Consider the following 16737-nt stretch of genomic DNA (forward strand, 5'->3'; position numbering starts at 1 on the left):
TCCCGCGATCTTATTGCGGGACACTGTACGGGCCTCCTGAACATCGGGTGCTGGCTGCTACAGCCAGCACCCGGCGGCAGCAGTTCCGATGAGCGCGCTGCTCGTTGGAACTGTTAACACTGACAGGACAGGCTTCTCAGGCTTGATAGAAGCCTGTCCGGTCCCTGCACAGTATGATGTAATGCCATAGGATTACATCATACTGTGCAGTACAGATTGTTCGCATCTTGTAAAGTTCGTAACTCAAACGTTTGCAAGTTGGGGACTATCTGTATTCCATGGTATGTGTAATGCCTTGGAAATATTTTGGTACCCTTCTCTTGACTGATACCTTCAAAGAATCCGATCCCTTTGATGTGTTGTAAGCTCTTTATGGTTATACAGATTATACAGACAACGGGTCACATTGAAGGTGGAAATACATCTGAAATTATTCATCTTGGTCGATTTTTTTAATATGACAGAAACATGCCATTTTAACGGGAGTGTAGACTTTTTATATTCACTGTAAATAGCATAGAATTAGTTGACAATTTAAAGTAGAAAAATGTATCTATGTGAATTTCAGATCTTTAGGCAACTTAGCAAAAGTTCCTTACTTCTACTATGATTAAAGTAAATCATAATGAAGAACTTTGGAGGCTACTGGCCAGATAACCTGGCATTATTAAACAAAAACAGAAAAACCTTGTGAACGAGCAAGAATCTGTTACTGGTGACAGGATGAAAAAGAGCAGGACATCAGTTAACATCTGCAAGAACATTAAGGAGATTAAAAGGCCAAGTTTACTAAAGAGATGATGCTTTAAGCCATGTGCTATTTTCAGTTTTTCTTTGATAGTAAGTAAAAGGTTTGAAGGGTCACTCCAATGAAAACACATTTTCCATGCCTGCCCCTCTCATCTGATTGCCTGTCACACTCTGGAGGTCTTCTCTGTGTATTCCAGCCACTTTCATGCAGTGCAGCCCCCTGTTAGCCACCATCTTGAGGGTTAGATTTTTTACATCAACCCCATGATGCCATCAATACAACATTAGCTAGGGTTATACTAATCTACCTACAAGGTGAACAATTTGATTATTATTATCGTCTATATTCACCTAAATAAGCTACAACCCATATGTATCCAGTCAACTTCATAATGAAAAAAAAAAAAAAAATCTCCCACCAGATTAATCCTTTAATTTCAAAAAGAGGAAAGGCCAAAAAGGCCTTAGGCCTCATGTCCACGGGGAAAATCAGATCCGCTGCAGATTCTACATGGAGAATCTGCAGCGGGTCCCTCCTGCCCCGCGGACATGAGCGCTGAAAATAGAAATTTAAAAGCATTTACCTATCCGTAGCGGGCGGCGAAGGTCAGCTGTTCCTCACGGCCGGATCTTCATTTTCGGCCGGCGGATGAATTCCTGACGCCGGCGGCACGTCGCCGGCACGTCGTCGACGTGCCGCGCGCATGCGCCGGGCACATCCGCCGAGCCGAAGCAAGGGAGATGCGGCCGTGAGGAAGAGCAGAGCTTCGCGGCCCGCTGCGGGTGAGTAAATGCTTTTAATTCCTATTTTAGGTCTCCCGCGGATCCGGACGGCTTCCATAGGCTTCAATAGAAGCCCGCGGGAGCCGTCCCCGCGGGAGACCCGCATGAAAATGGAGCATGGTCCAGATTTTTTCATGCTCCATTTTTTTTAAAATGCCTTTTATTGACGATCCGCAGGTATTTATCTACCCGCGGGTGGTCAATGCATCCCTATGGGGTGCGGATCCGCGCGCGGGAGATCCGCTGCGGATTTTAAATCACATTTTGCCCGTGGACATGAGCCCTTAGTGTCTAGAACTTTTATCACAAACTGTTGTTGTTAGCCGTTTAGTTGTTCACGAGTCACGACCCTTGGCGACCCGAAAGGCTCCCTCCCTCCATGTTTTTCGGTTTTGCACTGCTTCTTTCAGTTGTGTGATATCCATGCAGTATCAGCTCTGACAGCATCAGCCATCGTGTTCTTTGGCGGCCAGGTCCTCTTTTGCCATTGATCTCTCCAAGCATTATAGATTATTCTAGCGACTCTGTACACATTACATGGCCAAAATAAGTGAGCATGAAACTGGCCATCTTGCCCTCTAGTGATATATCAGCTCTTATACGATTCAGGACTTCTCTATTTGTTACTCTTGATGTTCATGGTGTAGGCAGCAGCCTTCACCAGTATCTTCAATCCTCTTACTATCAGCTTTTTTCGCAGTCTAGCTTTCATATACATACATGACTATAGGGAAAACAATTTTTTTGCACTATCCTTCGTTTAGTTGCTATATCGATATCCCTATTTTTCCAGATTTTGTCCATGTTTAGCATCACACTTTGCCCCAACGCTATCCTTTGTTTTATCTCTGGTATAATGCTGCATCTTGGTCAATTTTCGAACCAAGAAAGATTAAGTCTTGCATGCATTCTATGGCCTTGTTGTCAATTTTGATTTGAATTTGGCCATTTTTTGCGGTCACAATTTTTATCTTCTTTAAAGTCAAGAAGAATCCCATTTTTAGTTTAAAAAAGGGGCCTCTACCTGAGTTTTTTTTATTATCACAAGCTACTGTAGCTTACAAACTGGAAATTGCAAGAAGGAAGCATAATTATACTTCTAGTTGGTCAAGATGCTGTTAACGGTGTTTTCACACTTATCGGAACATTGCACTATACACTGTGTAGTATTCAGCCATGCGGAAAAAATCTGCACCAAAATCTGCATGTTTGACATGCGTTTTTTGACAAAAGAATGGATTTCATATTCACACGCGTTTTGTGCGCATCTCAAAAAACGTGCTTAAAAATATCGCTCGTCGGAATAAGTCCAATGGCAGATAGTCAAACACCAAAAAGTAGTTAATAATTAACATTTACCATTGGCCTACTTTATATTGCAATCATTTTTAAAGTGTTATTTTATTTTTTTAGGACTCCACAAAGTATATAGGCTTAACAGTTTTTTTTACGGACCAATTCAGTTCTGACATGGATTTTAAGAGCTTATATATCATAAAACCCCCATGAATCACCCAATTTTAAAAAACTGCACCCCTAAAAGTATCCCAAATTACATTTAGCAAGATTGTTTAGTGACACATTGTAGTGGTGCATTTTAATCAATAAATTTTGTCTTTTTTAAGAAAAAAAAATCGAACTTTACTGAAATTTTGGAAAAATTAGCTATTTTCAAACTTTGAGTATTTCTCTTTTTGAGGCTGCATTCACGTGGGCTTGCCAACATACATTATTCAAAAACGGATCGCAACACTTCTGTGAAATTGCAGTCCTCAAGGACATGTTTTATGTGCATCAAAGGATCGTAAGTATTGATTTCAATGAGAAACATCACATTGTACTTGCATGTACATCGTGTGGCATACAAGTGCCATATGATGTCTTTTAAGGTCCCATTGAGAACAATGGGCAAGGTGTTCCGCGGGAACGCCCAAAGATAGTGCTCTAATATAGAGCGATGCTGCAGATGGTATGCTCTCCTCAGTCTGGCTCTCCTCTTGTTCTGAACCTCTGTTTAGAGTGCAGGTGTCTCTTTTCCCAGCTGGTGACATGGGTGCTGGCTGGGAAGCAGATCTGGCAAACTATGCCACCTTTATTGCAGAGTCTCTTCTCCAGTCCACTCTGTTCGAGCAGGCTGCGGTCCACAGCACACCAACGCCATCTTGGATTCCTCAACCAATTCCATCTCCAGTTTTACAAAGAGTCATGATGAATCCACTCTGAAATGGTCCCAACAGCAGTACTGACCTCATCCGTGCCTGTGAACAAGCTGCAGCAGTTGGAAAGCCAAGGGTCAGGATGGTGAGTTGGAGATCTAGCAGGAACTCTCACGCAACACAGTTGCTTATATCCTCAGGACAGGCTCCGCCCCTCCGAAGCACAGAAACTGTTTAGACAGGGACACAGACACTCCTGTTACAGTTAGTGATGATGATCACATAGCTCATGTCACTGTCACCTCCTGACTTTATGCTTATGGTCTGTAGCTTATTTAGAAGAATATAGAAGGTAATGATAATTAAAGTGTCCCCACAGCAGGCAAAGATGGTATAGCCTCAGCTAATGCTGTGCTGATGCGTCGTGGGGTTGATGTGAAACTAAAAGTAAAAAATCTCAGCCTCAAGATGGTGCCTGATAGGAGGCTACACTGCATGGCAGTGCTTGGACAACACAGAGGAGACCTAGAGAGTGTAATTGGCAATCAGGTGAGGGGAGCGGGAATGGAAAAATGTGTTTTTGCCAGAGTGGTCCTTTAATGAAAGTAATTTAGATAACTGCATAAAATGTAATTCTGTAATACATTAGCTTGTGTTTATCCAAACTAGAGGTCCACTTCAGCTGATTGCATCACTGTACAAAGCCAGGTTTAATTAACTTAAAATGTGTTTGGTTTTATTTCAGAATTTGTAATATAAGAAAAATTTAAGCCAAGATAAGTGGACCCTATGATGATATCATTACATTTAAGGATTTTCACCCTGACAGCTTTTCTGACGAAATGGACAGTGGTGGCTCAGCTAGAAGGTATGTTAACAAAAAATATTTTAGAAGCTAAGTGCACATGTGATGCATATAAATATATATGATGTAAGTAATACGGAACAGATTGAGCTGATTGACTATGAATATGTTAGTGCAGGTCATGCGAAGAGTAGATTTCCTTGGCCTTGTAGGAATGTTAGTTTTAATTAAGTCCATATGAGCCAAAATCTAAGAATCTGCTTTATTTTATTACATGGAGCTGTTATTGATTATTTTCCTGCAAAATGTGAGTCTGCAGTGGAGAGAGAGCTTCTACGTTATCTAATTTCAATGTAAAATCAATGTAAAGCTGAAAAGACTTTAGTTATTCTAAAGCTTTACATTTAGGTAGTTTTAGACTTATGGTGCTCATACACATTTTATATATGTTGGCCAAACTTGCTAATTGTCAGAAACAGCCGACAACCTAATGTGTAAGGGAATCTCCAGACTCTTCCCTGATGGGATATGTTGGAGAAAGAGACAACTTATTATTCACATATAAAACCTGGGAAGACACGGGATTCGAACAGCTACTCATCAATCCAGAGTCTATGGAATGCAACAGCAATGAAAATAATCCATAACAACAATAATACAAAAACACAACTTGCCATATAGTTGAAAGAAGAGGCCCTGAGATGGAGTGGAGGCTTTTGCTAGGTTTGAGGGATAGGGGACTTACCAATGTTGCTGGGGTCAATACATCCGAGTTCAGGACAGAAATGATGGCCTTCAGAGACTCAGTAGATGAAGATTTTGCATGAGCCAGTGAAGCCGGTGCCGGCATTGTTCTAGGACTGCCTTTCTAGTTGTACCGTAGAAGATGCTGACGATCACACATCTGCATGGTTGTAGACAGCAGTTTATGGTGCGTGATATCAGTAAACATATGCCATATGAATGCAGCAAGGTTTATTAACTAAACAAAACAGTTTTTAGTAATTGTTCGCAGATTGGAGGCAAAATTCTTGAACGTTACAAACGAACACCAGTCACTGACTAACTAGCTGTAAACAATTCTCTCTTGTCTCCAGAAAAATAACACAGGCAGTGGTGGCCACGAGGACAATATAAATGCTTGCAGAGATGCCTGTAGTATAGCAGCACTGGGGATACCCCGGGAGTTGCAATATGCAGTAATTGCTTTGTCTGAGAGCAGGCCATAGGCCAAATATCTATTGGCCGCGCCAGATGAGGTGGTGCAGGTCACTAACCAGCCGCTGTTTCTTCAATCTCAGAGTTTGCATCTGCATAGTATCAACTGTGCAGTTTATTGGAGGCACGCGTCCTATTATGCAATACAACTTTGCAATCGTCCCTACATTTTTTGCATGACTACTGCAGCCAACTTGAAATCTCCTATATTAGTCTATGAGGAAGCCTAAACACTAATACCAAAAAGGACCAGTACATCACAATACAGCCTGTTACTTCACAGGTAGTCCCTATAATTGTATGTAGAGCATTAACCTTTCCTATATAGTAAATTATGGTTTGTTATTAGAGATGAGCGAACGTACTCGTAATGAGTACTTACGCACCCGAGTACCGCCATTTTCGAGTACTTCAGTACTCGGGCGTAAAGATTCGGGGGGCGCCGGGGGGCGGGGAGAGGCGCGGCGGTGCGGGGGGGAGCAGCGGGGAACAGGGGGGAGCCCTCTCTCTCTCCCTCTCCCCCCCACTCCCCACTGCTACCCCCCGTGCCGCCACGGCGCCCCCCGAATCTTTACGCGCGAGTACTGCTGTACTCGAAAATGGCGGTGCTCGGGTGCGTAAGTACTCGTAACGAGTACGTTCGCTCATCTCTATTTGTTATCTCACAAACCCGAAAGATAGCTAAGCCTACATCCAAAAAAAACACATCACTCCTGTAAATGTTCAAGCCAGAGGGGCCCAAGTGCCTAAAAAAATATCCAATTTTTTTCCCTATTTAAAAGTTTATAATGATGCCACCACCACTTGCTGGTTTGCAAACCCAAATATATTACTATTATGCACTTCAGCAAAGTCTATAGAAACACCAGACACATTTAAATCCCCTGTATGATTAAAGGGGTTGTCTCGCGCCGAAACGGGTTTTCTTTTTTTCCATAGGCCCCCCGTTCGGCGCAGGACAACCCCAAAGGATGTGTTAAAAAAACATTTTTTTATTACTTACCCGAATCCCCGCTCTGTGACGTCTTCCTTCTTCCTTCTTCCTTCACTAAGATGGCCGCCGGGATCTTCACCCACGATGCACCGCGGGTCTTCTCCCGTGGCGCACCGTGGGCTCTGTGCGGTCCATTGCCGATTCCAGCCTCCTGATTGGCTGGAATCGGCACACGTGATGGGGCGGAGCTATGAGGACCAGCTCTCCGGCACGAGCGGCCCCATTCACCAGGAAGAAGACCGCACAGCACAAGCGCGTCTAAAAAAGCAAGAAGACATCAAAATTAGACGGATCCATGGCGACGGGGACGCTAGCAACGAAGCAGGTAAGTGAATAACTTCTGTATGGCTCATATTTAATGCAGAATGTACATTACAAAGTGCATTAATATGGCCATACAGAAGTGTATAACCCCACTTGCTTTCGCGAGACAACCCCTTTAACATCAGAGAGATGTCTTTTAGGCCTCGGTCAGACGGGCGTTTTTTCGCGCGATTTGCGCATGCGATCTGCGCATAAATAGAACCATTGCTTCGCAATGGCATCGGACACATGACCGCTTTTTATGCGGATGTCCGATAAATTATAGGACACGAGGAATCGCAGATCGCGCCTATCTGCGATCTGCGATTCCTTGTGTTCTATTATATGCGCTCAATGGGGCCGGCGGCAGCAGCAGCGCCGACCCCGTTGAGAACATATACCACAGAAATCATTCTCCTCTGCTACAGCTGTAACAGCTGTGGCAGAGAAGAATGATGTTCACCCATTGAATTCAATGGAGCTGGCTTGGCTCAGCGCAAGGACCAATCAGGGGCAGCTCTCAGCTATTGAATGACAGCTGAGAGCTGCCCCTGATTGGTCTCTGCGCTGAGCCAATCAGAGGCAGCACTCACTCACCCATTCATGAATTCATGAATGGGTGAGTGAGAGCTGCCTCTGATTGGTGAGGGCTGTGACCAATCTGAGGCAGCCCATTCAGCAGGCGGGGATTTTAAATCCCCGGCTGCTGAATACTACCCAGAGCAGTTCAGGAGAACTGCCGGCCGCGGCTGAACTCCGGCTGCACGGACAAGGTGAGTATATATATTTTTTGTATTTTTACACATTTTTGGATGATTTTCAGGTAAGGGCTTATATTTTTAAGCCCTTCCCGAAAATTCATCCCGAGCTCGCCCACAGCACATTGCTGTATTGCCGGCTCCATTGAATTGCAATGGGTTGGACAGCGCTCCTGTGATCGGGGCCTTTTCCCCGAAAACGCTGCTAGCTGCAGATTTTTCGGGCGATTTTTCGGCCCCGGTCACGCCATTTGCGGATGCGCATCTGACATGCGATCCGCAAATCGCGGCAAAAAATGGTCGTCTGACTGAGGCCTAAACGTGGATTTTCAAAGGGCACTTGGTGCAGCGTATATATTGGATATTACTAGAGATGAGCGAGCGCACTCGTCCGAGCTTGATGCTTGTTTGAGCATTAGGGTGTTCGAGATGCTCGTTACTCGAGACGAGCACCACGTGGCACTCGACTCCATTACATTTCCTTCCCTGAGAAATTTGCGCCCTTTTCTGGCCAATAGAAACACAGGGAAGGCATTACAACTTCCTCCTGTGACGTTCCAGCCCTATCCCACCCCCTGCAGTGAGTGGCTGGCAAGATCAAGTGACCCCCGAGTATTTAAATCAGCCCTGCCCGCGGCTCGCCACAGACACGCTAAGAGAGATCAGGGACAGTGCTGCTGATGCTGCTGCTGCTATAGGGACAGTGTTAGCGTCTTCAAGAACCACAACGGCCCTTCTTAGGGCCACAGCTCACCTAGTGCATTACTGTTGTGGCTGCTGTGAGCAGTTTTGCCCAAATTTTTTTTTTAATGTATATCGGGCGTGCAGGCTGTAGTGTTCTGAGGCTGCAGTCTGTACTTCAGTATAGGGGCACTATTGGTCAGGCAGGGACAGTGGTAGTGTAGAATCCTGTCTACAAGTACCCCAACGGTTCTTCTTAGGGCAACCTGCGACTGTGTGCATTTAACTCCGTGGTTGCTGGGAGTTGTAGTACCTCTGCATTGCACAGCCTAGCCTGCGTGCAGCCTTCATTTAAAAAAATATTTTTCTGTCCGCACTTTGCGTAGCCTCACTGCAGTGTGCCTCTAAGTGTATGCCAAGAAACCACACATTTTCTACAATGCTCTGTTATACGTGTGCTGTCTCAGACGTTCACGGTCTGCCCGACGCCCATAGATTGAAAGTGCAATACACACTGCCTAGCCTCAGCCTGCATTGCAGAGTAAAATAAGGAGATTTTAAAAAAAATTCCTTTTTACTGCTAACGGTTACCCAGTGCATGTCCCTGCGTGGCCTGTGGGACTTCACGTCCATCCAAGCTGCATAGTTCACAGCTAGGCCTGCGTGCAGCCTTCATTTAAAAAAATATTTTTCTGCCCGCACTTCGCGTAGCCTCACTGCATTGTGCCTCTAAGTGTACGCCAAGAAACCACACATTTTCTACAACGCTCTGTTATATGTGTGCTGTCTCAGATGTTCACGGTCTGCCCGACGCCCATAGATTGAAAGTGCAATACACACTGCCTAGCCTCAGCCTGCATTGCAGAGTAAAATAAGGAGATTTAACAAAAAAATTCCTTTTTACGGCTAACGGTTACCCAGTGCATGTGCCTGCGTGGCCTGTGGGACTTCACGTCCATCCAAACTGCATAGCCTTCCTTATAATTCATCTCTGGCTTCATTTTGCGTTATATTACCGCTGGCAGCCACCAACTGCGCGGCAATAATTCACAAACATTTTTACACCGCTCTGTCTCTGCTCGATTCTTAATCCACCATGCTGAGGGGTAGGGGTAGGGGTAGAGGACGTGGACACAGTCGCGGTCGAGGATGCGGAGGTCCACGTGAGGGTGTGGGGAGTAGGCCGAGTTCCTGGTCCAGGTGAATCGCAGCCGGCTGCTGCGGGAGTAGGAGAGAGGACAGTTTCTGGGGTCCCCAGCTTCATATCACAATTTTTGGGTCCACGCGGTAGACCTTTATTAAAAACCGAGCAGTATGAGCAGGTCCTGTCGTGGATGGCAGAAAGTGCATCAAGCAATGTATCGACCACCCAGTCTTCTACGCCGTCCACTGCTGCAACTCTGAATCCTCTGGCTGCTGCTCCTCCTTCCTCCCAGCCTCCTCACTCCATGAAAATGACACATTCTGAGGAGCAGGCAGACTCCCAAGAACTGTTCTCGGGCCCCTGCCCAGATTGGGCAGCAATGGTTCCTCTACCACCGGAGGAGTTTGTCGTGACCGATGCCCAACCTTTGGAAAGTTCCCGGGGTCCGGGGGATGAGGCTGGGGACTTCCGGCAACTGTCTCAAGAGCTTTCAGTGGGTGAGGAGGACGATGACGATGAGACACAGTTGTCTATCAGTGAGGTAGTAGTAAGGGCAGTAAGTCCGAGGGAGGTGCGCACAGAGGATTCGGAGGAAGAGCCGCTGGACGATGAGGTGACTGATCCCACCTGGTGTGATAAGCCAACTGAGGACCGGTCTTCAGAGGGGGAGGCAATTGCAGCCGCAGGACAGGTTGGAAGAGGCAGTGGGGTGGCCAGGGGTAGAGGCAGGGCATGAGCGAATAATCCACCAGCTGTTTCCCAAAGCACCCCTTTGCGCCAAGCCACCGTGCAGAGGCCAAGGTGCTCTAAGGTGTGGCAGTTTTTCACGGAGACGCCGGACGACCGACGAACAGTGGTGTGCAAGGTTTGTCACGCCAGGATCAGCCGGGGAGCCACCACCACCAGCCTCACCACCACCAGCATGCGCAGGCATATGATGGCCAAGTACCCCACAAGGTGGGACGAAGGCCGTTCACCGCCTCCAGCTTGCACCACTGCCTCTCCCCCTGGGCCCAGACCTGCCACTGAGATTCAACCGCCCTCTTAGGACACAGGCACGACCGTCTCCTGGCCTGGACCCACACCCTCACCTCCGCTGTCCTCGGCCCCATCCAGCAATGTCTCTCAACGCAGCGTCCAGCTGTCGCTAAGAGAATCATTGGAGCAAAAGCGCAAATACGCCGCCACGCACCCGCTTGCTCAGGCTTTAAATGTCCACATAGCCAAATTGATCAGCCTGGAGATGCTCCCCTACAGGCTGGTGGAAACTGAGGCGTACAAAAACATGATGGCGGCGGCAGCCCCGTGCTACTTTGTCCCCAGTCGCCACTATTTTTCACGGTGTGCTGTCCCAGCCCTGCACGACCATGTCTCACGCAACATCGTACGCGCTCTCACCAACTCAGTTACTGCCAAGGTCCACTTAACAACGGACACGTGGACAAGCACAGGCGGGCAGGGCCACTATATCTCCCTGACGGCACATTGGTTGAATTTAGTGGAGGCTGGGACCGAGTCAGAGCCTGGGACCGCTCATGTACTACCCACCCCCAGAATTGCGGACCCCAGATCGGTGCTGGTATCTGCGGCAGTGTATGCCACCTCCACTAAACCTTCCTCCTCCTCCTCCTCCTCCTCCTTCTCCAACGCAACCTCTACCTCGCAATCAAGACTTGTCACCAGCAGCACGTTGCCAGCAGTCGGTGTCGCGCGGCGCGGCAGCACAGCGGTGGGCAAGCGTCAGCAGGCCGTGCTGAAACTACTCAGCTTAGGAGAGAAGAGGCACACGGCCCACGAACTGTTGCACGGTCTGACAGAGCAGACCGACCGCTGGCTTTCGCCACTGAGCCTCCAACCGGGCATGGTCGTGTGTGACAATGGCCGTAACCTGGTGGTGGCTCTGCAGCTCGGCAGCCTCACGTACGTGCCATGCCTGGCCCACGTCTTTAATTTGGTGGTTCAGCGGTTTCTGAAAGGCTACCCATACTTGTCAGACCTCCTCGGCAAGGTACGCTGGGTCAGCGCACATTTCTGCAAGTCCAACACGGACGCTGCCACCCTGCGCACCCTGCAACATCGGTTTAATCTACCAGTGCACCGACTGCTTTGCGACGTGCCCACACGGTGGAACTCTATGCTTCACATGTTGTCCCGGCTGTATGAGCAGCGTAGAGCTATAGTGGAATACCAACTCCAACATGGGCGGCGAAGTGGGAGTCAGCCTCCTCAATTCTTTACAGAGGAGTGGGCCTGGATGGCAGATATCTGCCAGGTCCTTGGAAACTTTGAGGAGTCCACCCTGATGGTGAGCGGCGATGCTGCAATCATTAGCGTCACCATTCCCCTGCTATGCCTGTTGAGAAGTTCCCTGAAAAGCATAAAGGCTGATGCTTTGCTGGCGGAAATGGAGGCGGGGGAAGACAGTATGTCGCTGGATAGTCAGAGCACCCTCATGTCTATATCTCAGTGCGTGGAGGAGAAGGAGGAGGAGGAGGAGGGGGAGGAGCATGAGGAGGAAGAGACAGCTGGGCCCACTGCAGAGGGTACCCATGCTGCTTGCCTCTCATCCATTCAGCGTGTATGGCCTGAGGAGGAGGAGGATACTCAAAGTGATTTTACTAGTGAAGACAGCCATATGTTGCGTACAGGTACCCTGGCACACATGGCTGACTTTATGTTAGCATGCCTTTCTCGTGACCCTCGTGTTGGACGCATTCTGGCCACTACGGATTACTGGGTGTACACACTGCTTGACCCACGGTATAAGGAGAACCTTTCCACTCTCATTCCCGAAGAGGAAAGGGGTTTGAGAGTGATGCAATACCACAGGGCCCTGGTGGACAAACTGATAAACTTCCCATCTGACAGCGCTAGTGGCAGAAGGCACAGTTCCGAGGGCCACGTAGAAGGGGAGGCGCGGAGATCAGGCAGCATGTACAGCGCAGGCAGGGGAACACTCTCCAAGGCCTTTGCCAGCTTTATGGCTCCCCAGCAAGACTGTCTCTCGCCTCCCCAGTCAAGGCTGAGTCGGAGGGAGCACTGTAAGAAGATGGTGAGGGAGTACGCAGCCGATCGTACCACCGTCCTCCGTGACGCCTCTGCTCCGTACAACTACTGGGTGTCAAAGCTGGACACGTGGCCCGAACTCACGCTGTATACCCTGGAGGTGTTGGCATGCCCTGCGGCTAGCGTCTTGTCAGAGAGGGTGTTTAGTGCAGCTGGGGAAATCATCATGGACAAGCGTACCCGCCTGTCAACTGACAGCGCCGACAGGCTTACACTTATAAAGATGAACAAAGCCTGGATTTCCCCAGACTACTCTTCTCCACCAGCGGACAGCAGCGCTACCTAAAAAACTTTGTCAATCTGTGTATGGGATTCGTCGTCCTCCTCCGGCTCCTCCTCCTGAAACCTCTCGTAATTACCGCGAATGGGCAATTTTTCTGTGGGCCAAAAGGCTCATATAACTTTTCTAAATAATATTTATCTATTTCAATTCTCATTAAAGCATTGAAACTTCCACCTGAACCAATTGTTTTTTAGACTGGGCTGCCTCCAGGCCTAGTTAAAAATTAAGCCACAGTACGCTAAGCGATTAATGGGTTTCAACTACCCTCTGGGTTGGGCATGGGCAATTTTTCTGGGGTACATTTGTACTGTCGGTACAACAATTTTTCGGGCCCTCGCCTACAATGTAATCCAAGTAATTTTTATGGGCTTCGCGTGCACTCATTGTACACCACTGTGTCTGGGGTTGGCCTACACTTTTGCTACAGAAATGTAACTCTGTTCTGCCTACCTATACTTCTGCAACAGTAATGCTACAGGGGTCTGACTATACTTCAGCAACAGAAAAGTTACTTCGGTCTGCCGATACTTCTGCTCCTGAAATTTTACCTTGGTTGGTGTATACTGTTACTACTGTAATTTTACTAATACTGGGCTCTACCCATAATGCTTCAATGGAAATGTTACTGGGGCAGGTCTATACTGCTATAACAGAAATGTAACTAATAGTGGGCTTTGCCCATACTGCTTCTAGGTTAATGTTACTGGGGCCTGTCTATACTCCTACAACTGAAATCTTACCAATACTATGCTCTCCCTACACTGCTGCCAGGGAAATGTGAATCTGCTGCTTTGTCCCTACTGCTTCTACGTTACTGTTGCTGGGGCCTGACTATACTCCTACTACTGAAATCTGACCAATACTATGCTCTCCCTACACTGCTGCCAGGGAAATGTGAATCTGCTGCTTTGTCCCTACTGCTTCTACGTTACTGTTGCTGGGGCCTGACTATACTCCTACTGTTGAAATCTTACCAATACTATGCTCTCCCTACACTGCTGCCAGGGAAATGTGAATCTGCTGCTTTGTCCCTACTGCTTCTACGTTACTGTTACTGCGGTCTGTCTATACTGATACTACTGAAATGTTACTGGGGTCTGTGTATACTGCTGCAAATGAAATGTTAGTGGGGTCTGTCCTCACTGCTGCCAATGAAATGTTCCAGGGGTTTGTGCATACTCTTACCGCTAAAATGTTTCCCAAAGACATGATGGTGGCGAGGCCACGCTACTAGGTTCCACAGGCGCGACAACTTTTCAGCGACGCGGTCACTGGGAAGGTGCATATAACCACAGACACGGGGACAGGACACTTACTGCCTCAAAAACTTTCCCGTCCTCCTCCTCCAACAATGAAAACATTCTTGGCCGAAGCCCACCTGCATTTAATCTGACGTTAGCTCTGCTGTCTAGGGCACTGCAATGGGGTATATTTATGTACAGCCGGTGGCTTCCTGGGACCCACCCATGCTGTCGGTCCACACGGAGTTGTAACTGCATGTGCCTACTTATAAAGAACCCCAGTCTGACTGGGGCATGCAGTGTGGGTCGAAGCCGAACTGCATTAAATCTGACGTTACCTCAGCTGTGCTGGGCACTGCAATGGGATATATTTATGTACCGCCGGTGGGTTCCAGGGAGCCACCCATGCTGTGGGTCCACAGGGACTTCACATAGGGGATTTGTACCTGCCTGTGTCTATGAATTAAAAATCCCGGTCAGGTTGGGGCATGCAGTGTGGGCCGAAGCCCACCTGCATTTAATCTGACGTCACCTCAGCTGTGCTGGACAATGCAATGGGATTTATTTTTGTACCGCCGGTGACTTCCTGGGACCCACCCATGCTGTCGGTCCACACGGAGTTGTAACTGCATGTGTCTACTTATAAAGAACCCCAGTCTGACTGGGACATACAGTGTGGGCCGAAGCCCACCTGCATTTAATCTGACGTTAGCTCTGCTGTCCAGGGCACTGCAATGGGATATATTTATGTACCGCCGGTGGGTTCCAGGGAGCCACCCCTGCTGTCGGTCCACAGGGACTTCACATAGGGAATTTGTACCTGCCTGTGTCTATGAATTAAAAATCCCGGTCAGGTTGGGGCGTGCAGTGTGGGCCGAAGCCCACCTCCTTATAACCTGACGTTACCTCAGCTGTGCTGGGCAATACAATGGGATTTATTTATGTACCGCCGGTGGCTTCCTGGGACCCACCCATGCTGTCGGTCCACACGGAGTTGTAACTGCATGTGTTTACTTATAAAGAACCCCAGTCTGACTGGGGCATGCAGTGTGGGACGAAGCCAAACTGCATTAAATCTGACGTTACCTCAGCTGTGCTGGGCACTGCAATGGGATATATTTATGTACCGCTGGTGGGTTCTAGGGAGCCACCCATGCTGTGGGTCCACAGGGACTTCACATAGGGGATTTGTACCTGCTTGTGTCTATGAATTAAAAACCCCGGTCAGGTTGGGGCATGCAGTGTGGGCCGAAGCCCACCTGCATTTAATCTGACGTTAGCTCTGCTGTCCAGGGCACTGCAATGGGATATATTAATGTACCGCCTGTGGGTTCCAGGGAGCCACCCATGCGGTGGGTGCACACAGAATTCCCATTGCGGAGTTGTACCTGCCTGTGACTATTTATAAAAAGCCCCGGTCAGACTGGGGCATGCAGTGTGGGCCGAAGCCCACCTGTATTTAATCTGACGTTAGCTCTACTATCCGTGGCACTGCATTGGGACAAACTACAGGAGCAATACAGCGCTAATGAGACGTGCACAGCTACGCAAGCACAGGAGTTCGCTGTAGGCCCGCGATTGCTGAGGGTTTGTGCAGAGGCCTATGTCCTTGGTGCAGTGAAAGTCCGCTTCCTGCCTAGGATTGCTGAAGCTGTGGGCCGAGGCCTATGTCGTGGGTGTGGTGCAATTCTGCCATGTTTGGCCGCTCAGATCAATTTTTTTGTTCATGTCTTGGGCTTCCTAGGACCCACCTATGCTGTTGGTGCAAACTTAGTTCCCATCGCGGTGTTTGACCTGTCAGGCACAAAGACACAATGGATTCCCCATTGCTATGCCCACGTTTGCAGCTCCAGACGGAGGTGGCACAGGATTGGATGTCTCATTGCTTCTGTACAGCATTGTGGGCTATCACCCCGCCCCTTTTAAAGAGGGTCGCTGCCAGGCCCTGCCAACCCTCTTCAGTATGTGCCTCCGGTTCCTCCTCATGGCTGACGCACTTATAAATAGACATGAGGGTGGTGTGGCTATGAGGCCAGCGTGTGGCATGAGGGCAGCTGAAGGCTGAAGCTGAAGGGGGGGTTGGGCAGCATGTAACCCAGGAGAAGAGGCAGGGGTGTGTCCCGCAGGCAGTGCTTGTGCTTAGTTGGAGGTAGTGTGGTGCTTAGCTAAGGTGTGGCTTACTAATGAGGGTTAGTCCGAAGTAAAAATTGTTAGGGGGGGGCCACTCTTGCCGCTATTGTGGCTGAATAATGGGACCTGGGAACCTGAATTGCAGCCCAGCATGTTGCCCCTCACCTGCCCTATCCGTTTCTGTGTCGTTTCCATCACTTTCTTGGGTTTTGCAGATTTTTACCAATGAAAACCTTAGCGGAGCATGGCTGATATACAAAAATGCTCGAGTCGCCCATTGACTTCAATTGGGTTCGTTACTCGAAACGTACCCTCGAGCATCGCGGAAAGTTCGACTCGAGCAAGGAGCACCCGAGCATTTTGGTGCTCGCTCATCTCTAGATATTACACAATATGCAAGTAATTAAATGAACAACATAAATTCT

General features: G+C 48.3%; 1 protein-coding gene across 6 annotated transcripts in view; it reads left to right on the plus strand.

Moving 5' to 3' along the window:
* Nucleotides 1–16737, plus strand: part of LOC136612061 (collagen alpha-1(VII) chain-like) — a 268004-nt gene that overhangs the window by 17953 nt on the left and 233314 nt on the right. For all 6 annotated transcript variants that reach the window (XM_066592145.1, XM_066592146.1, XM_066592144.1 and 3 more), the window contains exon 2: nt 4435–4557. In XM_066592145.1, coding sequence (XP_066448242.1) covers nt 4479–4557 — 79 coding nt within the window. In that variant the 5' untranslated portion in view covers nt 4435–4478. The remainder of the gene's footprint in view (nt 1–4434; nt 4558–16737) is intronic.

This window comes from Eleutherodactylus coqui, chromosome 2, assembly GCF_035609145.1.
Source record: "Eleutherodactylus coqui strain aEleCoq1 chromosome 2, aEleCoq1.hap1, whole genome shotgun sequence".
NCBI lineage: Eukaryota > Metazoa > Chordata > Amphibia > Anura > Eleutherodactylidae > Eleutherodactylus > Eleutherodactylus coqui.